The sequence below is a fragment of the Pinus tabuliformis genome, chromosome 4_1 (assembly GCF_031772625.1).
Source record: "Pinus tabuliformis cultivar Carrire ecotype Pingquan chromosome 4_1, CPIR1, whole genome shotgun sequence".
NCBI lineage: Eukaryota > Viridiplantae > Streptophyta > Pinopsida > Pinales > Pinaceae > Pinus > Pinus tabuliformis.
The window spans coordinates 149,272,259-149,297,814 of NC_142303.1; the positions used below are offsets into that span (position 1 = coordinate 149,272,259).

The window sequence follows — 25,556 nt, forward strand, 5'->3', positions numbered from 1 at the left end:
ATTACATAAGATAAATTTTTGGCCAACTCATTTCAAACCAACAAGTGTGGTTCATTAGTTCGAAACACATCGGCCAAAAATTTGTCTATATAATTTCTACCAAAAAAACTTTGTTTAATTCATTATGGATGACAAAAACTTGAACACAAAAAATTTTTTTTATAATTTTATTATATAAAATTTAAATCAATATGTTTTTAATAATACATTATTTATTATTAAAACATTTTATGAAAGTTTAAAATTCAATAAATATTTCCAAACTCTAATGTAATCCATATACATAATGTCCGGAAAAATATATATACTAAAATATTTAAAAAGTTTCTGTATCCTACTCCCAAAACCTTTTCATTCAACTTTATAACCCCCCACATCCATACTTTTAACTTCAAAAGAAAAACATGCATTAAGAAATATTCCTAATCCAAAGTTGAGTCGACTCACATCTCACCCAAACCCAACCAACGAGTTAAGCGAACCCAAGCAAGTAGTTAAGACTTTTGATCCTTGATCATATTCTTGCCTTTCCAATGTTCTGTCCCGTGATGGCTTTCTTTAAAACTCACGATGTGCTTTAAAGCCGTGGTTGTTATTCTAAAGTCAACAACTGCGGAATAAAAATTAAATGTCTCCCCAAAAATGATTTACAGGTCAACACATGTCTTACGGTAATATTTAATGCCGGGATTACGCATCGTGTTTCGTAGTCATTTTTGGGTTAACAAAGGAGGTTGTTAGTAACTGCCAACGTGGATAGGAAGGAGTCTGCCAATTTAGTCAGGTGGCAAAACGGATACGAAGAAGATTGCTCGGTGTTCATCTTTACTAACGTACACAGTTGGCTAAGCAGTGATCCCGCCCGCCGATTTGGCAGAATTAATATCGAACCTCCTCCACATGCAAACAGCACAAATATATACACCATGTGTATCTGCGAATTCGAGATGTATACACACTGCGTATACTACCAATACATTTATATATTTAAAGCCCGTTAAAGGAAGGGAAGTGGCGAGGGAATCAGAAGGGGCCACGCTGTTCACATTCTGAGGTCACGCCAATTGATGGAGAACTGGCAGCGTGCAGATATTTTATTTTGACAGGCACACTGACGGTATCAGAGACGGGAATTCAGAAATTCATGCCGGCCGACGGTGACGGAGAAATTTACCGCCTGGATGAGGATTTCTTTTTCGTTAAAAGAGTCTTCATGGCGACGGACATCCGCCCACCGTCAATTAACGGTGAGTGGATGGATGGACTATGCCGATGTTGATGCTGGTGCTACTGAAGAGTGTTAACGCCGTACCGTCCGTTTGTTCATTCATTTCATTCACGCGTTAGTTGGCGTTGTGTGTCAGCGTAATTGTGCGCGGCCTGCCTGCCTGCCTGCTGGATCGATCCGTTCTTCGACCCTCTTTGTAGCAGAGATCTGCGGTTCGAATCCTGATAACTCCGATTCCTAAATTCGGCTCGAATCGCCCTAGAAGTCAAGCCGTAGAGGGTCCTGCGATCTCACCGGCCCATCGTGGTCGAATACTTCAGATCACGGTCCGAAGCCCGAATCCTGCTAAAATTCATATACATCCCGTACTGTTATGGTCCCGTGAAATTTCCTAATATGTCTTAGATAAATTATTATTATTTACATAAGTATGGGATTCAAGAAATACTGCAAATTTACCTCGCTTTTGCCCCGTCCTTTAATCGGCCGTTTTTCTCTTGCAAACATCAGCCCTTCTTCAAAGTTTTTAGCGGTCTTGGCCTTGCTGCCGCATTGATTCTGTTATTAACTAGGTCTCTTCGCCCTATCCGTAGCCGTAATCTTGGATCCCGAAGCGGCCATGGCAACTGGTCCTGCTTTCGAATGCTCGCAGGGTTTGCCAGAATTCGCGAAGAAAGAAAGTTGTTCGAGTGTGAACCCGGTCAACAGCGTTTCGGTTACCAGTCCTGTAATGGAGGGCGTCCCGGATCAGTTCCCCGCTGGTCTTCGAGTTCTGGTGGTAGACGATGATCCGACTTGCCTAAAAATTCTGGAGAAAATGTTGCAAACCTGCCGATATGAAGGTAAATTCCACTACTTTTCCCTTTCTATCTTTCTTAGTACTGAAAAAATTACTTATTTGGTCCATTGATATTATCTATAATGCTGGAAATCTGGTGATTTAGTTTCATTCGAAAGGTTATAAAAACAATGTAAACTGCATTAGTTTTTCGTTTTTCTTTCTCAACACTGAAAAACTACCGGTTTGTGCCAATTTTCGGAAAACCCGTGATTTATTCCCTTTCTTTCATTTAAACTTGAAAGAACAAGTCGAATTCCACTTGATTTTTCGTTCCATTTGTCACGTCTTTAATGCCGCAGATTGTCTATTTAGTCCTTTTTTTTAAATGTTGTAGGACAGTTGCCTAAGCATCACAGGCCCTAGATATAATTAACCCCACGGTGCAGGGACTTAAGCCTGCAATTTGGCTGGCAGTCACCATACTTACCAGGTGCAGCAGATCCCGAACATTTGCGGCTGAACCCGTCCGGATGGAATTTCGTATATACTCTGTATTTTAGTATATCCTCCATCTCCGAATTTACGACTGATATGTACAAATTTAAATATAATTTGATAAAGTTTAATTGAAGTATAATCCTATACGTTGTCTTTTTCTAGCGTTTGGAACTTTTTTGGAAGTCTAAAATTGTCTGAATCTGCCTACTTGTACCTGATAACTATTGCAGTCATTGGCATAAAAATGATACCCTTGACATTGCTGTTTCCCCGTGGATTATTAAACTTGTCGGCCTCACCCAAAAGGGATTTGAATATTCATTAATATGAAACAAGTTGAGAAAACGGAATAAATATTTATCATATGATTATTTTTTAATAGGATGTTAAATTGATTCATAGAAATTTTAATAAGTTATATGAATTTATTTTAATATTAAATTTTTAAATATGTTTGGATTTTTACTTTGATACGCTTGATAAATTTTAGATTTTAATTTGTATAGATTTAATACATTAAAATTAATAAATTTATAAAAATAAAATTATGTAAAATTTTATTAAAAGATTGGATATTCAATACTAATCATATATTTTCTAATAACAATAATTTCGTTACAGTATAGGGTTAAGGTTTTGTGATAGGCAATTTTGAGATCCTGAAAAGATGTAATCTATGCACTTAATGAACAATTCCTTTTTAATTTAGTGGTATAATATTTAATGCAAGTATACAGAGCTGTTATGCTCATTCCAGTTACAAAATATTTTTTTCGGACCTCAAAAATATAACAATGCAATTTTTTGGTTTATTATAAATGAAGTTGTAAATAATTTTAAAAATAATGTCAAGAGACAGTTTAACTTACAGAGGAAATTAGTATTATATCAAATTAATAATAGTTTTATTGTAACATGTTAATAATATAATAAGTGATAATTTATAATAATGATAATAATTAAATTAATCCATATAATAAATACCTTAAATTAATGTTTATAAATAAATAAACTTTCATAAATACATCTGAATGGTGTGACTAAAACCGATGAAGGGTGGTGATTGTTATTTACTGGCATGGTGATGGAACTGCCTTCATGCACATGCGACACAGGCATATTTCAAATGGTCGCCATGACCTGGAATTGAACATGGATATCTGTTCCATTGGATGCTTGCAATTCCTTGCCTTTCCACTATCCTTCCAGTAATGATACGTCAACCATACCTGTAAATTTACATCTTCCGTTCGGAGCTTAAGAGCTCAGTGGGAGATTGGAAATAAACAAACAAACAGGAATAGACTTCAAATGAACTCTTTTGATTCATACACTAGGTGGCTGCCAGCGAGTCAAGGAAACAAGTACGCTGTTGTTCTTTATCTCCTTGCTTATTTATTTCCTCGGCTTTAAGTATTATTCTCTTTTCTTAAGAATAAAAAATAAACAAACTCTGTTTTACTTTGGGAAGGAGGGTGACATATTGTTTATGAAATTAAAATTTAGATTTAGGTTTTAAATTTAATAAATTTAATAAAGTTATTTAAATTTAAATTTAATTATTAATAATTATTAAGTGGATAATAAGGTTTAATTTTTGTTGAGTATTTTGAAATATTTTTAATAGTATTTATAAATTAAAAGGTTAAGATTTATCTTAAAAGTAGTTATGTCTATTTTATCTATTTAATTAAACTGATTAATTAATAAAAATATCATATGAACAAGTATTGTATGAAATGAATTATGGTTGTTTTGAATATGAGATATTGATAAGTCATAATGTTGGTGATAGTGTTATAACAAAGTCTATTCACAAATTAACAATCTCTATAATAAAATGGAGAGATATATAAATGTTTAACTCCTATAATAATTTTTTTATAATTAATAAAAATTAGTAATAATTCAAAATAAAATTATAATTTAATTAATTTTTTTTTAAATTTCAGCCATGTAAAATATATCATTAAAATATAATTATAATTTATTTAATTTATATAATTTTAAAAATTTTAACAATATAAAACACATCATTAAATAAACGTTTAAATATTTATCATGATTAATATACCTCAATCTTTATTAGCCATTTAATTGAGATATAGGATTGAGCTACTCCTACGACTACTCAAAACCCAATTAATAAAACTCCAACCCATCAAACTAAACCTAATTAATAAAACCCCAATTTACTAGTAAACCCTAGTTTGCTATGCTCCAGAACCAAAAATAAAACACCATACTCCAGAACCAAAAATAAAACGGTCTATGATATACCTTTATAGCGGGGCAGGACTGTAACTGTACCTGTACCTGGTAGAGATTGCATTCCGTCTCTCCTCCACCTTTAGGCAGGCAGGGGTTTGCATGCCGGCTTTAGGGCGTCATTTCGTTCCCACCAGGCCAGGTCGTGGCCTAAAACTCGACATTGTAAGTTTTGCTTTAATACTTGTAAATCTACATCTTGCGTTAGGAGTTGACTGTGGGAGAAGGGAACAAATTGACCAACAGGGAGGGCTTCATTTTGGAAAGCAAACTGGATGTACGAGTATTAAAGAAGACTTGAGAATGAATCCGTTCGATTAATGCACTGAATACTATTTCAAGGATGAATCTAATCCTTTCTAAGTTTTGTAAGCAATTTGGTCTTTGGTCTTAGGTATGGACCGTTTTCAAAGATATTAGGCTTCTTACTCGTGTTAAGTTTGGTGTAATTGTAACTAGCCAACGAAATCATACATAATTTCATGTCTTGATCCCAGTTTGGTGTAATTGTAACTAGCCAACGAAATCATACATAATTTCATGTCTTGATCCCAGTTTGGTGTAATTGTAACTAGCCAACGAAATCATACATAATTTCATGTCTTGATCCCAATACCCATTATGAGACAAAAAATGTGTGAGATTACTGTTATTTGTTATGCGATATTGTCATAAAGTTACTGTAAAGTGAAATGTGAAATTTCTGAGTGATGCTTCATTTCATAACCATTGAATAATCAGTAGAGAACTCTCAAAAAATTGTAACTGTATAACATCATATTCTTGAGCCAAATGTAGGGTTAATTTGAGAGATACCAGTTCTCAATTCTTGCCCATTCTTATCTTTGAAGGTTATATTGTGATTTAAGGAAAAATAAAGGATCCTTCCCTAGCCTCCTGTGGGGGATTTCCTTGATAAGCAACATCAAAATATGTCCAGGGAATCTCTTTAGTCAACCTCTTTTGTGTTTCTTTCTTCTTCTTTTGTTTTTGGACATACATTTAGTATATTTAGAGACTAGATTGCACATTTGAGGGGAAGTGTGTCTCTTGTCTTTCAAATAGCTTCAAGTATTTTGCAAGCCAGATCCCTCAAGTTATATTTTATGGGAAGAGCTTGGATATTCTTTGTATCTTTGTTTATAAACCAAATCCCAAAGGCTTCTTAAGTAATTCTGCCTTCCCATGCATTCCCCAACCCTGTCATGCAATCCTGACCCTCTTTAGAGAAAGGACAGACCAATTTAGAGAAAGGGCAAGTCATAAATATGAATTGTTTCTGCTACCTGTGGGCACACACTACACCAACCTGGACCAATACAAATCTTTTTGTGTGGACCCTCCCGCGGTGGAGCTTTGTATTTAAGGCCAGCTACATAAAAATTCTAGAATCTATATTTAGAGGGCCACCTTAGCTTCCAGATGATTTTCTACCACCTAACCGGTTATGCCTCCAAGCATTACTTACTCATAGCAAGGGCTCTGTAGCCTAGTGTTGGCACATAAGTCCTTGTAGGATAGAGAGACCATAACAGCTGGTCATCTTCTTCCCCTATTTGACATAGCTATCTTCCAAAGCATTCTGTATATGATTTCCATGTTTCTGCCATGTCTATCCCAAGCCAATTTCCTCCCAAATGAACCATTTTTGTTGCCAATTTGCAGATCTTTCCCACCTCACGGTTTCTATTAGTGAAAATATTCGTTTGTTTCTTAATTCCTATGTCACCCTGGGGTAACTTGTGGAGACTATTACTTCCTGTCCAGGGATCAAGCCCAATCTGAACTTATCTCCTCTACCCACCTTTTACTTCCTATACGGGGATCAAGCCCAATCTGAACTTATCTCCTCTGCCCACCTTCCAGATTAGCTAGTAACCAACCAGCTGGAAAGCAGAGTTCACAACTTTCCAGATAATTGATGCATTATTCACCACAACTTTCCAAAAATAATTGATGCATTATGCACTTGTTTGATGGGGTTCCTAACCCATTCCTCAACCATGCCAACAATTTACCAGATAATTGATGCATTATAAACTTGTTTGACGAGGTTCCTAACTCATTTTTCAACTGTGCCAACCAGCTTTTCCAGATAATTGATACATTACGCACTTGTTTTACCAGGTTCCTACCCGATTCCTCAACTGTACCTGGGTACATATCTGATTACTTACACTCAGACGCCTTTCCCTTGTATCACTCTTCAAACAGCTTTTGCACCTATAAAGCTTTGGAGAAGAGGAGTAAGCTTTTTAAGCCCCATCCTCCATATGCTTTTGGAGCTGCCAACATTTTCCAGGAAGCCAGTACGAGACCTTTCTTTCTGTTATTTCTCGATCAGAAGAATTTATAACCCAATTTCATAATTTTCTCCAATATTCTTTTTGAAATCCAAAACAGTGAAATCCAGCATACTGATAAAGTTTCCAATACTGCAACTACATATTTAAGCTATTTAAAAAATTAAAGTCTTGTCTTCGTTTATGATTTTATATATCTTTTCAAACACATTTCAAATATGACGTCACATAGAGTGTTCACGTTTCGTTTTGATGCTCGCTAAGCATTTGGTAGCTTGCATCCATTTTAGGGTATAACATCGTTTTCAAACCTCACCTTAATGTGCTATGTCCTATGAAATGCATCCAAAGGTGCAGCTCTCTCTTCGAAATTGATAGAATGGGCCCCTTCTTCAAAGTTTTGTTCCACTTTAATATAGCTATCTCCTACCAAGAGGACCATACAAACTAGTGTACGTATCAGATAAGAATACGTACTTTTAAGTTATTTAGGCAATTGAAGGCATAGTTTTCGTTTCAGATTTTACATTTTTCTTTTTCTGGAACACAATTCAAGAATTTTCGAGAATGATCTGATATAAAATGTCCAAATTTATTTATTTATTATTTATGCCACATTTTATTTTTTTATTTATTAATATTAAATATAATGTTTAATAAATTTGTTCAAGAATTTTCGAGAATGATCTGGTATAAAATGTCAAAATCTATTTATTTATGTCAAATTTTTATTTTATTTATTTATTAATATTAAATATAATGTTTTATAAATTTGTTTTTGTTTTTTTTTAACAGAAATGGTTGAGTTTTATTTATAAGAAGAGGTTGGACATGCCAAACAACCTCGATGACAGTCAATTGAGAGAATTCTAACTCAATAGAGTCCTCATATTTTGGGTTTTGTATCAGAGATTAGTTGCTACTTTTGATGCATTTGGTGTGGCCGAGTGTTCCTTGCTTTGCTAATGGCATTTGAGTGTCCTCTCTTAAATTTCCGCTTTTCATTGATACTTTGAAACTTTCGTGGCTTAAGTTAAATCCCACATAAACTTTAATCCATAGTCCAAATAAAACAGAACCCGCATATTTTAAACCGAATTAATGTATAACCTGTCCCCTCCTTCGTAGTACCAAGCTTCTCATTCGTACCCGACCCCACTTCAAGGTTAAACCCTGTCATAACCAACTCGTGATAACCGTCAGATCTTCCCCTGCTTAGATCTGACACTTATCACGTCCTTTGCAAACCGTCCCTTAACACCTCAGGGGTGCGCGATATGGGCGGTATTGACCTGCCAAGTGTCGACCCCTAAGTGGAATCACGTCCGTTTCATAAAATTCTACCTAGCAGCCAGAAGCGGTGCGATGAAAATCACTTACCAATCCCAACGAATTAATGCCCCTCCATTGATAATGCGCAATGATCGTCAAATCAACCCCCACCTAGATCTGACGCTTATCGCGTCCCTCACAGTCTGACCCTTAACCTAAATCTTGCGTACCTGGCCCCACAACTAGATTAAGACCTCGCCATATACAACGCACATTAATTGTCAGATATTCCCCCGCCCAGCTCCAACACTTATCGCGTCCTTCTCTATCCAACCCTTAACCACTCGGGAGCGCGCGATATGGGCGGTTTTGTCCTGCCATGCGTCAGGCCCTAAGGTAGATCACGTCAGATTCATGGAATACTACCCAGCAGCCAGAAGCGGTGCGATGTATACCGCTTACCACTTCTCGCGTCTTTAACACCCTACCTTTTCCAACGTGCGATGATCGTCGGATCATTCCCTGCTCGATCCTACGCATCGCGTCCTTCAAAACCGTTCCCTGTTTGAATTCAATTCTGCGCCCTGTTAAAACACCCAACACTGTTGGCCCAAGCGGAAAACCAATTACCTGTCGACTCCTCGCGATGTTAAACCATCGAGGAGTGACCCACACTTTCTTGTTAGTGAAAGTCAGTGTGTGCCAGCCTTTGTTCTCCTTATCTCTTAAGGAATTGGGTGCCTTTCAGCTTCTTCATCATTCTTAACTAGCATACCTTGAGTAAAAAGACATCCTTTGTTAGCCATTATATCAACTTCCTTGTTTAGAGCTCGCAGGACATGGTAGAATGAGCAGGATTTGAAGTTTTGAGTCAACTTTCTTATTCTTTCAAGGGTCTTGTTTAGAGCAGAACTATTGAGTTGGTCGCACGTGTTAAGGATTTTTATCAGGATTTTAGAGTCCCCGAAGATTTGAAGGTTTTCCCCTCTGTTCCTCAGAGCCAGCTGACACGCTTTAAGCAGTCCGAGGATCTCGACCTGGTTGTTGGTACTTTGACCTAGGCCCCAACTGAAGCTGTCATGTTTTTGTCCATCTGTGGAGTAAATTGTTCCTCCTGCCCCAGATATCCCTGGGTTTCCTTTGGAGGCTCCGTCAAAGAAAATTGTGACTTTGCCCTGATTTTTCCACCATTTTTTAAAGTCCGCCTCAGAGATCCGAAGACGCCACTCTGGATTATGGCTAGGCAAGGAGATATTCTTCTTGATGCTGGCCCGTCTCAGGGATTCACCTAGCCAACTGAGCTCTTCAGGGAGTAGGGAATTGTCTAACTTATGAGGTCTATTTTCGAAAGTTTCCAGCAGCAAAGCTTTGGCCTTGGCAGTCACTGAGTTGGTGGATTGAAGTCTATTGTTGAAGATGGCTTCATTCCTAGCCAACCAGATTCCCCAACAGATATATTTTGGGATTGCATTCCAAATTTTAGTCCATGTTGAGTTGCTATTCAAGGAGTGAGGTTAGCTTTATTTTCAAGTTGTGAAAAGACTAACAACTGAAGACTGCTGAGGGATTTGGGCATTGAGCCCCATAATTGCTTGCAACCAGACCTCTTGAGAAAGGGGGCAGTCTATGAACATGTGATTGATCGTTTCCTGGTCCTTGCAGCAGAGAGGGCATCTGTGTGGACCAATGATTCCTCTTTTCTCTAAGTTGTCCCCAGTGAGAATCCTTCTATGCATGAGAGTCCAGCAGAAGAAGTTGATTTTTGGGAGGCCAAATGGGTCCTAGACATGCTGCCAAAGCTTTGTAGTATGGATCTGACGTTGTTGTTCTTATAGAGTTGCAAAACCCAGCCGAGCTGAGTAAGCTTCGGTCTTCCCCCAACCCCACTTGTCCCTCGAATGGAGAATCGAAGATGCACAGGTGCCAGAGTCCAGCAGAAGAAGTTGATTTTTGGGAGGCCAAATGGGTCCCAGACATGCTGCCAAAGCTTTGTAGTATGGATCTGACGTTGTTGTTCTTATAGAGTTGCAAAACCCAGCCGAGTTGAGTAAGCTTCGGTCTTCCTCCAACCCCACTTGTCCCTCGAATGGAGAATCAGAGATGCACAGGTGCCAGATCAGTGAGTTTAGCTAATAATTGATGGCGTTGAGGGAGCATCCAATTAGGGGGATGTTGGAGGGCCCAGCTACTCCAGTTCTCTGCTGAATCCCATGTACATATGTCAGTAAGTTTGTGGATACCTTTTTGGATGACCCAGTTACGCAAATCTGCTATTTCTGGTGCAAGATTTAGGAGATGGAGACCCATGATCTTGTTATCCCACAGTCTAATTCTTTTCCCATTTCCTGGGATTCTGTAGAGCTGTTCTTTGAAGAATTTGCAGCCTTTGCTGCACAACTTCCACGACGTGGTTCCTTTGTGGGTAGCTCCTTCTTCCATATTCTTTATTGAGAGTTTGTGCAGATATTTTTTAATTAGAACTTGACTTACGGGGTGTAATTGGTTTGTGAAGATTTTCCAGAGGATCTTCCCTCCCATTGCCAAGTTGGTCAACACAAGATCTCTTACTTGAAGTCTGCGTTCTGAAATTGGCCTTTTCACTATGTTGCAGCTTACTATATGGAATTTTTTTTGGTTCCCCTTTCCTCCTTGCCATAGAAACTTTCGAATCAACTTTGCTAATTGTTCGGTGATCATTTTTGGAGCTAAAAGGAATGAAGCCTAGTAGATAGGAAGGGATGAGAGAACTGACTTGACCAGAGTGAGCTTCCCGGCTGAGGTAAGCCATTGACCGCCCCAAGCAGTCATTTTTGCCTTGATTTTGCTGATAATTTCCATCCAATGAGGGGCCTTAGTGGTACCCAAGGTTATAGGCAGGCCAAGATACTTGAATTTTTCCCAAGAGACATATCCCGTGAAGTCCAGGGCTTGGGATACACTGCACTTTTTCTCTTGTTGACCATAGCTTCGGAGACTCTGCAGAAGCTTTGGATAACTCCACTGAAGGCTCTTGCTATTTTAATGGAGGCTCCTCCCATAAGGATAGAGTCATCTGTGAACAAGGCATGATTGATTGGGGTTGTTCCGAGTATCACCCTAATGCCAGGGAGTGTCCCGTTGAGCTTCTCATCTGTGAGCTTTCGGCTTAGAGAGTCTGCCATCAGAATATACAGGAAGGGGGAGAGAGGGCAGCCTTGCCTGATTCCCCTCGAAGCTTTGAAGTAGTTTGTTGGCCTACCATTTACTAAAGGGGCGATCCAAGGTTCTCCAATGCATGTTTTAATCATTTTTACAAATTCAGAATTGAAACCAAATGCAGAAAGAACTTGGAGAAGGAAGGAGTGTCTTACTCTATCGAAGGCGTTCGCCATATCCAGTTTGATGAGCATACCTTGTTCTTTGCATTGATGGCTGGAATGGATGATTTCTTGCACCAGAATCACATTGTCGAGGATATGCCTACCTTTGACAAACCCTCCTTGATTTGGAGAAATGAGTTTGTCCGACAGAGGCTTTATTCTATTAGCAAGTAACTTGGAGAGTACTTTGTAGGATGCGTTGCAAAGCGAGATTGGTTTGAATCTATCAAATGTCTCCGGGTTGGCTTCTTTGGGAATTAGGGCTAGGAAGGTGGAGATTGTGCTTCCTCCCACTTTGGCTTTTCATAGGAATCCGTTGATCATTCAGTACAAATCAGACTTGATGATGTCCCAGCAGAGTCTATAGAAGTGTATTGAGAATCCATTAGGTCCTAGCGCTTTGTTTGGTTCCATCTTCCATATGACATTGCTAATTTCTTCTTCAGTGAATGGCTTCATGAGTGTTGCATTGTCCTCCTCGTTAACCATCCTTGGAACGTGCTTGAGGAAGTTGTGAGCTTCCTCATCATCCTCCGCGCCTTCTTCTTTGAACAACAACTTAAAGTGAGAGGTTGCCACCTCTTTTATTCAAGTTGTGCCTTTAAGAACAGTCCCATTCGGCGAGGTGATTTCAGCGGTGTGGTTTCTAGAGAGGCGGGTTTGAATTTTCTTGTGGAAGAAGGCTGTATTTTTGTCTCCAGACACAAGCCAGAGATTGCGTGACTTGAGCCTCAAATATTCTTCCTCTTCTTTAAATGTCCGGAGGGCTCTGATTTGGTGTTCTTGCTCCCTCTGGATTTCTGCTCTGGTTATGTCTTGTGACTCCAGTTCCATTTGGAGATCCAACAACTGCTTTGTGCTCTATTTTCGTTGGGTAGTGGGAGAGGCTGTGGGCTTTTTTATCCGTTGCTTCATGGCTATTTTGGTGGCTTTTATCTTTTGCTCCCAAACATAGCCGGGTGATCCAAGAACATGGATGGACCATGATTCGCTGTATCCAAAAACCCTTCTCTGTTTGCCTGTAGTGGGCTGAACCGGAAGGGGATTGGTCCGAGGTTTTCTTCTTCTTCCAGCAGAAGGAGGATGGGTTTATGGTTTGAGTTCCACTTTGGAAGAATTTTTGTGCAGATGATCATCTTCTCGGAGAGGAAGGAACTCTGAAGAAGGAATCTATCCAGTCTGGCTGAAATATGCTCCTCCCCTATTCTATTATTTGTCCATGTGTATAGCCCTTTTTTTGGCTTGAAATCCATTAAATCCCATTGTTGAATTAGGTTTTCCACTAAGGGAAGGAAGCAGTCCCTGCAGCTGGTTCCTCCTCTTTTTTCCTTTGGGTCTAGGATTAGATTGAAGTCTCCGGCAATAATTATATTGTTGAGGGAGTATGCTTCCAAAAAATCAGTCAAAGTTCGCTAGTATTGTTCCTTTTCTGCATAGAGAATAGGTACATAGAGATTAAAGAGTGCAATGTTTAACTTACTTGATAGGTGTCGGAGTTCGGTGTAAATCCAGTGCTGCGTCTGAAAGGAGCTCTCAAGCTGGAATTTGTCAGCCTCCCAGAGAGTGGCTAACCTGTCGCATGTACCTCTAGCACTTACCGCTTTTCCAGCTTTTGTTTTCCATTTTGCTTTGTTGAGTTCCAGAAGGGCTTCACCTTCTATTTTAGTCTCTTGGAGCATGAGGATCTCGGGAAATTATGATTTTAGAAGGCTCTTGACTGCTTCAGCTTTTGATGGGTTCCCCAGTCCTCTGCAATTCCAAGAGACTAATCGCAGTGTTTACTGGTAGGGGTTGAGGCAGCACCTCCTTTGGGAGGCATGGTTCTAGTATTTTGCTGATAGACATCTCCATAGTGGCTTGGCTGCCTTGCATTTTTTGTCTCGTTGCTTCTTCTTCTCTAGTCTCTCTGCGAGATTTCCTCCCCACTCTTTTCAAGGGCCTCTCAGATGTTTCATCTTTCGAGGATTCCGATATCTTAGGGTTCTTCTTTCTTGTCATATCTGCATAGGTTGGGGAGCTAGAGGCACCTTTTGGGGTTTGGACTGGTTCCTCTTGCCTTTTGTTTCCTTCCATGTTGTTTGCCTGCTGTTCAACCTCTTTATCTGTTGGATCTTGGAGTTTTTCTAGTGCGCTGAGTATATCAAAGGGGTTTGTTGATATGTTTGCTATTGGTGGGACTAAGCTTCCTTCTGCTTGGTATTCGGGGGGCGCAACCCTCCCAGTGGAGACGACTTTCCCTTTGTTCCTGTTGCTCTGCTTAGTTGGTCCTGATTTTTGAACCTGTGTCCATTGATCTCCTTTCTCCTTCTTAGCGCCATCCTCTGATTTTTTTTTTTACAATGCTTGGCAAAATGCCCTTAGCCATGGCAGTGCCGACATTTAAATGGGAGTTGCTCGTAGTCTAGCACTTGTGTGTTTGTCCAGTCAACCACTGTGAGTTTAATGGCTTCAGGGAGACCTTCCTCCAGGTCTACTTCTACACAAATTCTTGCACAGGAGTATTGGTCTTTTCTTTCTGCTCGGTCGATGTATTTGCTTAGCTTGTTGCCTATGGTTTCTAAGGATTTAGGGTTCTAGCAGTGCAGAGGTAGGTGGGGCAATCGCACCCAGACCGGAACAATCGAGGGCACATCTTGAGTCGGGTCGAAGTTTGGTGTCCATTGATTCAGATAGAGACCTTGAGGCCCCATGAAATACGGGTTGTTTCTGAATATTAGATTTCTGTCTTCCGCTACTTCAAATACGAATACAAAGAAGCCTTTGCTGACGAAATGACTTTTTATTCCTTCTTTGACCAGTGAACGCCAGTTCCTTTGCACCCAGGCTTCTACTGCCTTAAGCCTAAGCCTATGAACTGGGCAATAAATCCTCGTTTTGCTGGGTTTAAAGCGCTTTGCAAGGTTCTTCATTGGGTAGAGCTACTATGGGGATGGATTCCATTTTTTTTACAAACTTCTGCTGGTTTTTGGTTGCTGGTCGTTTATTGCATGCTGCAACCAGATCTCGAAATGCAGCTAGCTTAGATGGCAAGGGAGTTTCCTTTTTGCGGCCCCCTCCCGGGGCCATGGCTCTAGAGCTGCGCTCAGTCTCATGGTCTATGGCTCTTTACGCGCTCCACGAGCTGCGCTCTAGACGTCTAATTATGTCACTTTATAAATTTGTTTTTTAATTATATAAAATAATTTGAAAAATATAAATTATTAATTTTGAAAAATTATTTCACATTAACAAAATTATATATATTATATATTTTATTGTATTAAATATATTTAAAAAAATTAAATACTTTTTTATATTAAAATTAAAAATGTTATTAAAATTGAAATTACAATTTTAATAAAAATTGTATAACCATATTATAATAATAACATATACAAAAAAATCAAATTCCTATAATATTTGACCTTCTTATTCTCACTCTCAATCTGTTAATTTATGTTTCACTATCTTAGTATACTATATCCTAATAAATACATCTAAAGTGCAGTTCTCTCTGTGAAAGTGAGGGAATGGGTTCGGATACGTACTTGTGGCAAATGTCCATGTTCCCGTGTTTCTCTAGGTATTAGTTACTGTGCATGGTTTAATAATCTATTTGATTTATGCTCTTAATTTGGAACCATGGTCATCTATACCGGCATTTTTGGATTCTATGTTCATTTAGGTTGTATCGTGAATTTGTGAAACTGAGATAGGAATGGCAGAATATAATTCTAAATTAGTTTTTAAGCTTAAAGTTTATAAATATGAACATATATACAAAATAGACGTAAAACTTTTTTAAATGAAAATGTATTAAATATTTAAAGTAAATTTAAATTTATTAAAGAGTTTGAAAAACTTAATTTTTGGATTCTATGTTCATTTAGGTTGTATCGTGAATTTGTGAAACTAAGATAGGAATGCCAGAATATAATTCTAAATTAGTTTTTAAGATTAAAGTTATGATATTAATATGTAACTATGTTCATTTAGGTTGTATCGTGAATTTGTGAAACTAAGATAGGAATGCCAGAATATAATTCTAAATTAGTTTTTAAGAATAAAGTTTATAAATATGAACATATATACAAAATATACGTAAAACTTTTTAAAATGAAAATGTATTAAATATATAAAATAAATTTAAATTTATTAAAGAGTTTGAAAAACTTAATTTTAAAATGAATTATAATATTATTCAATTAAAAAATCTATTTCATATTAATTTATAATTTATTTAAATATATAAAATTATATTTATAATTATTAATGATATTGTTATATATTTGTATTGTATTTTATGTGTAATACCATTATTTATATGAAAGCTGAATATCTTTTTTACATATATTTTTATTAGATGTAAATTTAGTATTTATATAATAAAATTTTATATCAATTGCATAATTTATATTTATATTTAATTGATATATAATATTATTTTATCTTTTTCTTCAGGGAAAAATTGTAATTTCTATTATATATAATATTGAAAATTACATCCCTGGATGCGGGTGTTAGATGAATCATTAATGGCCATTGGCCACTGGACAAGTAGGTGGCTAATCCTTATGGCAACTTGCGCCTTCCCTCGTGGGAATTTAAGGCAGGTCTTGGCGCCTCGGTCGGTGACATTTACCGGTTGGGAAAACTGAGAAATTCTTTGCAATTACAGACATATGGAGCAAAGCCCCCTGCATTCACCCATTCGGCCTCTCAATTGCTCTTGCCTACTCGCTGCAGCAGCACTGAGCCTTCGCACTGCCACGGGAAGACGTTGCAGACTCCTCTGCTGCATTGACCTGGGCAATGGTCATCATTTTTCTCAGTCCTTTCTCTGCAACTTGCATTTTGAGATCTTGGCCCCTCGCTCCGGCTTGAATTTGAATCCCCTCTCAGCGTCCCCGCCGCTGTTCTTGCCCCACCTCCTGACCCTGCAATTCATTGCTCGCTGCAGCTCTCTCATCAGAGAATCACGTGCCAACGTCACAGAATAAGGTGCAGGCGTGGTGGTAGTCGGGGTGGCACCACTCGCCCTTCGTCTCTGCTTCCTTTTGTCTCCACCTCCACGTTCGCCTCCCCACCCCCAAGCCCTTCCACTTCCCGCTTTCTTGGCAGATACCCGGACACCCGCAGTGGCCGAGGAAGAATGGGTACCAGCGAGGTTTGGCGTTCAGGTGGAATCGCCTAGCGTATCACTTCCACAACTTCTTCCCAGCAAGCTCAATTCCGCTTTCGCTATTCCATGGATAGGCCGATCATCATTGCCACTGTCGCGGTGGATTTCCGAGAAGCAATTGACTCATGCCCTGAACTAGAGCTCAGCCCGGAAACGAACCAGGCTCCTCCACCGCTAGGTAACTTTCAGGGGAGCCGAGCTTCAGCCACCCACCGAGAGACATGGACCAACCGTCCAGCGGACGACAACAGAAACTAGAAGGCGACGCTACCCGTAAAGACAAAGGAATTCAAGTGGAGGATAATGCAGGTGGCGGGAAATCAACGGAAACTAGTTCAAAAGAATATGGTGGGTGTTCGATCGTGGAGGAGAAGCCTCCAACATAAGCCACCTAGCTGTTGCATGCCAGATCACGTGTTGGGTCCTGAGGTCGGTTCTGTTTATTTTCAGTTTACTAAGGTCAATTTTGAGTCTCAAGTCCAACACGGGTTCCGAGTTTCGGTTCTCATGAGCTGTTTTACTGTGGTGAATTTTGAACTATACTGTGGGTTTTACTACGGCTGTCTTACTGAATTTTGCAGTCTTTTGGTTAAAAATTTTGAATTTTGGAACTGTAACCCCTGTGTGGGTAAAATGAACTCTTCTTATCTAGTTTCTCGGACTGGTTTCCCCAACAAGGGCAGTTGCGATATCCAGGCTTGCTGTTTAAAATGGTCATATTGCTGACCTAGTAGGCACTGCCACAGGAAGACGTTGCAGACTCCTCTGCTGCATCGACCTGGGAAATGGTCATCATTTTTCTTAGTCCTTTCTCTGCAACCTGCATTTTGAGATCTTGGCCCCTCGCTCCGGCTCGAATTTGAATTCCCTCTCAGCATCCCCACTGCTATTCTTGCCCCACCTCCTGACCCTGCAATTCATCGCTCGCTGCATCTCTCTCATCAGAGAATCATGCGCCAACGTCACAGAATGAGGTGCAGGTGTGCTGGTAGTTGGGGTGGCACCACTCGCCCTTCGTCTCTGCCCCCTTCTGTCCCCACCTCCACGTCCACCTCCCCACCTCCAAGGCCTTCCACTTCCCGCTTTCTTGGCAGATACCCGGACACCCGCAGTGGCCGAGGAAGAATGGGTACCAACGAGGTTCGGCGTTCAGGTGGAATCGCCTAGCGTATCACTTCCACAGCTTCTTCCCAGCAAGCTCAATTCCGCTTTCGCTGTTCCATGGATAGGCCGGTCATCATTGCCACCATCGCGGTGGATTTCTGAGAGGCAACTGACTCATGCCCTGAACCAGAGCTCAGCCCGGAAACGAACTAGGCTCCTCCATCGCTAGGTAACTTTCAGGGGGAGCCGAGCTCCAGCCACCCACTGAGAGACATGGACCAACCGTCCAGCGGACGACAACAGAAACTGGAAGGCGACGCCACCCGTAAAGACAAAGGAATTCAAGTGGAGGACAATGCAGGTGGCGGGCAATCAACGGAAACTGGTTCAGAAGAATATGGCTGGTGTCCGATCGTGGAGGAGAAGCCTCCAACATAAGCCACCTAGCTGCTGCATGCCAGATCACGTGTTGGGTCTTGAGGTTGGTTCTGTTTATTTTTAGTTTACTAAGGTTAATTTTGAGTCTCGAGTCCAGCACAGGTTCTGAGTTTCGGTTCTCATGAGCTGTTTTACTGTGGTGAATTTTGAACTATACTGTGGGTTTTACTTTCTTATTGAATTTTGCAGTCTTTTGGTTAAAAATTTTGAATTCTGGAACTGTAACCCTTGTGTGGGTAAAATGAACTCTTCTTATCTAGTTTCTCGGACTGGTTTCCCCAATAGGGGCAATTGCGATATCTAGGCTTGCTGTTTAAAATGGTCATATAGTTGACCTAGTACCGCAGAGTCTGGTGCCTCTTTGTACATTATGTTTTTATTAATAGATCAATTTTACTTAGAAAAAAAAAATATATTGACAATTACATGTTTTAAATGTTGCAAAAGAGCATATTTAAAAGATGGTGGTCTCATTTGCCACATACATCATAAAGTTCAGTAAGAAATTATACTGCATATAAGTATCTGTGTACATAAATATGTACAGAAAAGTAAAACAACATATATAAGTTATTTGCAGAAATTATCAAAAAAAGCCCTGTCTTTAATCCATGAGGGGTCAAGCAGTTGCTGGAACCTGTGTCTTGATGAAAGGCTTGTGATAGTACTCATGATGTTCCTGCTCCATCTACTCCTGTATCAACCAAGTGCCCAAATGTTGTTTCACAGCTTCTTTGGATAGACCGTCGGCGGTTTGGTTCCTTTCCCTATAGATGTGATGATATGTCACCAAGTCAAATTGTGATTTTAATATCATAACTTCATCCAACAGATTTCTGAGTGTGTGCATGTGACAATTTGCTTCTTGATTGAACCATTTAATGATGATTTTAGAATCCCCATAAACCTGAAGTTGCCGGCATCCCTTTTCTAGGGAGAAAATTAGCAATAATCTAAGGCTGTTCAGTTCTGCGTAGTTGTTTGTACCTCTCCCTAAACCCATTTTTAATTAAAAAAATGATTTTCTTTTAAGAATAGGGCAGCCCCACCACCACAACCATTTGGTCGAGCGGATTCGTCAAAATAGGCCCATCGGATGGATTTGTCTATGACTTCAGCACTAATGTTTCGAATCTTCGTTGATGATCATCTTCAAGGATCAATTGGTATGTATCCACTGCGTGGGAGCTAGTTATTGACCAATTCTGGTCTTTGTCTAATTTTTTTTTTGTTCTTGCCCAACCAGATGGCCCCGCAAACCTGAAGGGGCAAATTCCTAAGTTTAGTAGGGTGACCTTGATTCCACCATGATTCCCATGCTTCTAATACATATTGACCCTGCCACCTGATATTAATTGCCAACAAATGATAAATTTGGTTCCATACTTGGATGGTGATGGGACACTCAAGAAAAAGATGATTTATAGATTCTGCATTCTCCTTACATAAAGTGCACCAGGTTGGACCTTGAAAGGATCGATGTTGAAGATTATCACCTATAGGAACCTTATTTCATAACATACACCACATAAACAACTTAGTTCTTGGGGGGCCTTTGAGTTTCCAAATCAACGTCTACCACCAAATATTGTTACTTGGTTCTTTTTATGCATAGATGAAAAGATAACCATCTTTTGGTGTGTAACTGCCATGGGGGGCGAGGGCCCAAATGAGTTCATCCTCTTTCTCCTCAATTTTGATATGAGCTTTTGCGAGGGCGTTGATGTATATATTTCAGCCCTGATGCCATTGAACCGGTATTTGCAGACCATGTGCTGACTTCCTACTTTGACCAAACAGGGTAGAGTTCTCACTATTAGCAATTTGATTTAAGGTTCTGTAACTAGCTTCCATGAGAAACTGCTGCAGGTCTTGTGGGAGGATATGTGCATTACTGCTTTTAGACCAAGCATCCATCCCAATGCGAACCCGTTCCTTTGTCCCCACCCTCCATGCCAGGTCAGCCTTGATATATTCAAAAGAATTTAAAACCGCTTGCCACATCGAGGATATCTCCGATCTGTTCCATTGGGGCAGTCTGATCCATTCCTCGACCTGTAGAGGGGAAATATATTTCTGTGTTACCACTTGTTTCCATAAGCTATTTGTAGATATAAGATTCCACCCCATTTTGGCAGCCAAAGCTTTTGAGAAACTGAGAAGATTTTTCATGCCCCATCCACCCCATTTTTTTGGCAGAGCTATTTGCTCCCATCTAATCCATGCGAATAGTTTGCCTTCTTTCTTCCCTTGCCATAGAAATCTGCAATAGATCTGCTGGACTTTGTGGAGGATTCCTATTGGAATCCAAGATAATGACATCCAATATACTGGAATGGCCTCCAGGATAGATTTAATAAGGACCAATCTCCTAGCCCTGGAAAGCCATCTATGATGCCAAATTTTAGTCTGCTTTCAATCTTAGCAATCAGCCATGACCAGTATGCTATTTTGTAATTATTTGGTTTCAGTCGAAAACCAAGATACTTCAATCCTTCTTCAAATTCTAACTGCCTGAAGGGGAACCTTTGTGAAGCATAGGCGATTTCATATGGAGAACATTTTGATGCTGATAATGTGGATTTCCCTTCATTAGTTTCCATCCCTGCAGCCTTACAAAAAATATTGAGAATACTGGAAAGCACATTTGAGTCACTAATAAATCCATTCATAAAAATGAGAACGTCAACAAATAGAAGGTGGGACAACGATATGTTTGTTGCAATCTTGATCCCTTTAAATCTCCCACGCTCCCTATCGGCTATTATCAGTGTGCTCAAACCTTCCGTGACTAACAAAAAGGTAAAGGGGATAATGGGCATCCTTGCGTGAGATCTCGTTCAACATGAAAGAATTTTGTAGCCAATCCGTTGATCAAAATGCTGTAAGAGACTGTGGAGACACAACACATAATCCAATTGATAAAATCATTATGGAATCCTACATGAGTCAATAACATCCAGAGATACAACCAACTTGTCCTATCGAAGGCTTTTGATAAATCGATTTTCATAATCATTCCTTTGAGTTTCTTTACTTTTATGGAATGGAGGCCCTCCTGTGCGATACCTATGGCTTTGTGGATCTGCCTATTTTCTAAAAAGGCAAATTGTTCCATAGAAATGTGCTGGGATAAGATGGGCTTGATTTTGTTAGCAATGATTTTATATATGCAGTAATCATTATAGCTAACAGGGTTATCAGATTTAGGGATTAAAGCAATGAAGGTAGCATTGAAGGCCTCATACATTCTCCCATTCTTTCTACAATCTTCGATTACTCTTAGTAGGTCATGCCCAATCAACTCGAAAAAGGTAAGGTAGAATTCAACCGGCTACCCATCCAGACCTAGTCTTGTCGTTCTTGAACCACTTCAATATTGCCTCCAATTCACCCATCGAAACCAGAGCAAACAAATCTTCATTTTCTTCTTCATTAACAAATTGGGGGAAAAGGTTGGCCACCTTGATGATTTTTGCCAGAGAGGCCTCCTGCTGAGCTTTAAACAGATTACCAAAGTGTTGAATGCCAAGGTTAGCAAGACTCCTGAATGTCTGAGCAGGATTACCATCCTCATCCTGAAGGGACCAAATAGTATTAATGGATTTTCTACCTCTGGCAAACTGTTGGAAAAATTGGTGTTGTCATCTTCGGAGTGTATCCATATTGCTCTACTTCTAAGTCTCCACGTTTCTTCTCTTTCCCTTAACAACTTGATTTTGTCTGCCTCAAACTGGGTGACATGTTGTTTTGATTCTAGAGATACAAATCCACCATTAACAGGGTCCTCTAGGCTAGCTAATTCCTCTTCAATTTTACAGAGAGCTTCCTCATCTTTTTTTCTCTTTGCCTTTGCCCACTCAATCGTCCTCTTTTTGAGACGATGAAGATTCTGTGCCAAATGCTGGACCGGTGAGATATTCACAGAAGGGGTCCATGCCTGCCACTTTGTTTTAACCAAACCGTGAACATCCTCATCTCCCAACCAAGTTGAGTTAAGCTTAAATGGAGCACATGGCTTAGGAGACCTTTCGACAATTTCCAGAAAAATAGGAAAATGATTTGAAATACCCCTCGATCCGACCCACTGTCTAATCCGATTGAACTTTCCATCAAGGGTTCCTTGATGAGAAATCTATCCAAGCGTCTGGCCAATGAGGTGGTGCCTATTCTACGGTTTCTCCAAGTAGGTAGGGTACGTGCAGATTCAATATCGATGAGTTTGTTGGATTCGATCATTTGTTCAAAAAATTCAGTGAGAGAGTCAACCTGAGCGTTATGTCCCTAGGACTCAGCAAGACCCAAGGAAAAGTTTAAGTCGCCCCCAAGGATTAAATTGTCCACTTGCATGAAAGATGCACCCAAGAGATCCTCCCAATATTCCACTTTGTTGTGACATGGGCCATAAATTGATGAACCAGAATTCCAAACCTATCTCTTCTGATAACACGTCTGCCACGAGCGCACCCTCCTATCCCCAAACATTCAGAAATTTCATTGTTCTACCATTAATCCCCATATCCATACCTCCCAATTGCCTTTTTACATCTAGGGCATGGAATGTCCACCCCGGATTCATAACTTCAAGTATTGATACAATTTGCTCGCTATACCCTAATGTCTCTTGAAGAAAAATTACATCCAATCTTTCAGACGCGATTAATCTTCTGAGGGCTAGATTTTTTATCAGGGCTAGCCAACCCTCTGCAATTAAAGGATAGCCACTTCATTTGGTAACCATATCTGGGTTTTAATATTATTTTATTATTCATAATGACTTATTTTTATAAAATTTTTAAGATAATATAAAGATAATATATATGACAACATCTTTATAGAATACACCATTAGATAGTAAATGCATTTAATATATATAGAGTGATGATTTACTCGTACTTTGCAGTTACAACATGTTCTCGAGCAACGGTGGCGTTATCCATGCTTCGAGAGAGAAGGGGTGCTTTTGATCTAGTTATCAGTGATGTGTACATGCCTGACATGGATGGATTCAAACTCCTTGAACATGTTGGACTGGAGATGGACCTTCCTGTCATCAGTAAGTGTTCTATGTCAGGTTGCCCACACTTATAGTAGAGATCTTATTGTTTATTTACTTATGATTGCAGGAGCTATCTTCCTGTCATCAATAAGTGTTCTATGCCAGGTTGCTCACTGTTAGAGTAGTAGAGATCTTATGGTTTATTTACTTATGATTTCAGTAGGAGCTATGGTATTTAACATAGTGTTTGGGAGTTGCAGTGATGTCAGCAGATGGTGAAACAAGCGTAGTAATGAAAGGGATCAAACATGGGGCATGTGACTACCTGCTAAAACCAGTACGCATAGAGGCTCTCAAAAATATATGGCAACATGTGATTCGGAAAAAACGTAATGAATCGAAGGAACTGGAGCATTCAGGCAGTGTAGATGACAGTGATAGGCATAAAAAAGGATCGGACGATGTGGAATATGCATCGTCAGTAAATGAAGGAAATAATGGCATGTGGAAGCCTTCAAAGAAAAGAAAGGAAGCCAGGGAAGATGAAGATGATGGTGAGCAGGATAACGATGATTCCTCTAACCTGAAAAAACCACGAGTTGTCTGGTCTGTCGAGCTCCATCAGCAATTTGTCTGTGCTGTAAACCAGCTAGGGATTGACAGTAAGGACAAATGCCATCTTCATTAAATATTTACAGAATATCCCCTGTTTTTATGTTTATTATTCGGATATGGAAAATTTCAATGCTGGGTTAAAGGTTCTCTTTCGGAATAACTGAATTAAATGCAATGAATGCAGAAGCTGTTCCAAAGAGAATACTCGAACTCATGAATGTTCAAGGCCTTACAAGGGAAAATGTGGCAAGTCACTTGCAGGTAATGCAGTACAATTTACACCAGGAACTGTTTTTGCTTCTTTTGGATCAACAATCATTCTTCCTCCCTTTTCATATGCACCCAATTATGTAAACTAGTAGCAATGCTGTCATATTCCGTATTAACTTTTTTTTCCTTTTAAATAAATTCTAAAAATATATGTACTATGCATGAATATATAGCGGGAAGAATGTTACATAAATAATAGGTATTTGGCAATCGAACGAAAATGATTGTAGTGACAGTAGAAACTATTACCTACCGACATTGTAACAGAGGAATTGAAGGCGAGTGTTTTATTGATAAGATTGGGAGGTGTCCATGACAGAAAATAATAGATTTTTGTTTTTTCACATAAAAATTAACAAGGAATCGATGTGAAAGGTGTTGACACAAATCGGAATTCTGTGAAGGCATGCTACATCTGTTGCTAAGAAACTGCAGCATTAGGAAAGGAATTTACATCTATAGGGTTTCATACGATCCCATTCCCGAACAAAAACATCATATGTAAATTTGTGTGTTATTCTGAAGATTATAATGTCTACGAATGTAGAAAAACTGAACCATCAGTGAAATTTAGGAAGTTCTCATTTTACATTTTCATGGACAATAGCTAGTTCTCACTTTCAGGCTTATCAAACCTTGTAGCTTCTTGCGTTCTTTTGGAGGTATCAATGTCTTTATAGCATGTCCATTTACGTTTCTTCCCATATTTGGTATCTACCTTTGGCCTCCAGAAAACATCTCTTCTATGCTCAGGCATGTGTGGATCAACTGGCCTTGGCCATGGCTGTATTTCAGCATTTTTTATGGATCATATAATTTGAAGTCTGACGTACTGGTTATATTAAATGTTAGTATTTCATTTCTGATCTATGCTTACAATTAAAAACATTATTGCTTCTGCCAATTATTCATTAGAAGCTCCAGTACCACTTGTGTATTGCTTCTGCCAATTATTCATTAGAAGCTCCAGGACTACTTGTGGTGAACTCAGATGAAAAAAAATAGCTAACGGTAAATGATTGTAAAGATTGAAGGGTTATGTTCCTTAGTAATAGTATTTAACCACTAATTTTTATATCAAAATCAATTTTATTTAATTTTAATTATTATAATGATATATATTATCATCATTATTATAATAGTTAGAAGGTAGATCGTATTTACTTCCTATTCATGAATAGAGTAACTATTTTAGATCAATGTGGAAAAAGTCTATCTCAGGAATAAATGGGCAAGGGTCCAGAAATTGAAAGTCATTAA

At 39.2% G+C, this 25,556-nt stretch overlaps 1 protein-coding gene across 1 annotated transcript in view; it reads left to right on the forward strand.

The window, feature by feature from the left end:
- Positions 1 to 1,019: 1,019 nt before the first annotated feature.
- The window catches only part of LOC149174637 (uncharacterized), a 63,562-nt gene continuing 39,025 nt past the window's right edge, over positions 1,020 to 25,556 (forward strand). The window contains exons 1-4 of the mRNA XM_089419366.1: positions 1,020 to 2,070; positions 23,316 to 23,468; positions 23,672 to 24,073; positions 24,211 to 24,287. Of these exons, the coding sequence (XP_089275492.1) occupies positions 1,848 to 2,070; positions 23,316 to 23,468; positions 23,672 to 24,073; positions 24,211 to 24,287 (855 nt within the window). The 5' untranslated portion in view covers positions 1,020 to 1,847. The remainder of the gene's footprint in view (positions 2,071 to 23,315; positions 23,469 to 23,671; positions 24,074 to 24,210; positions 24,288 to 25,556) is intronic.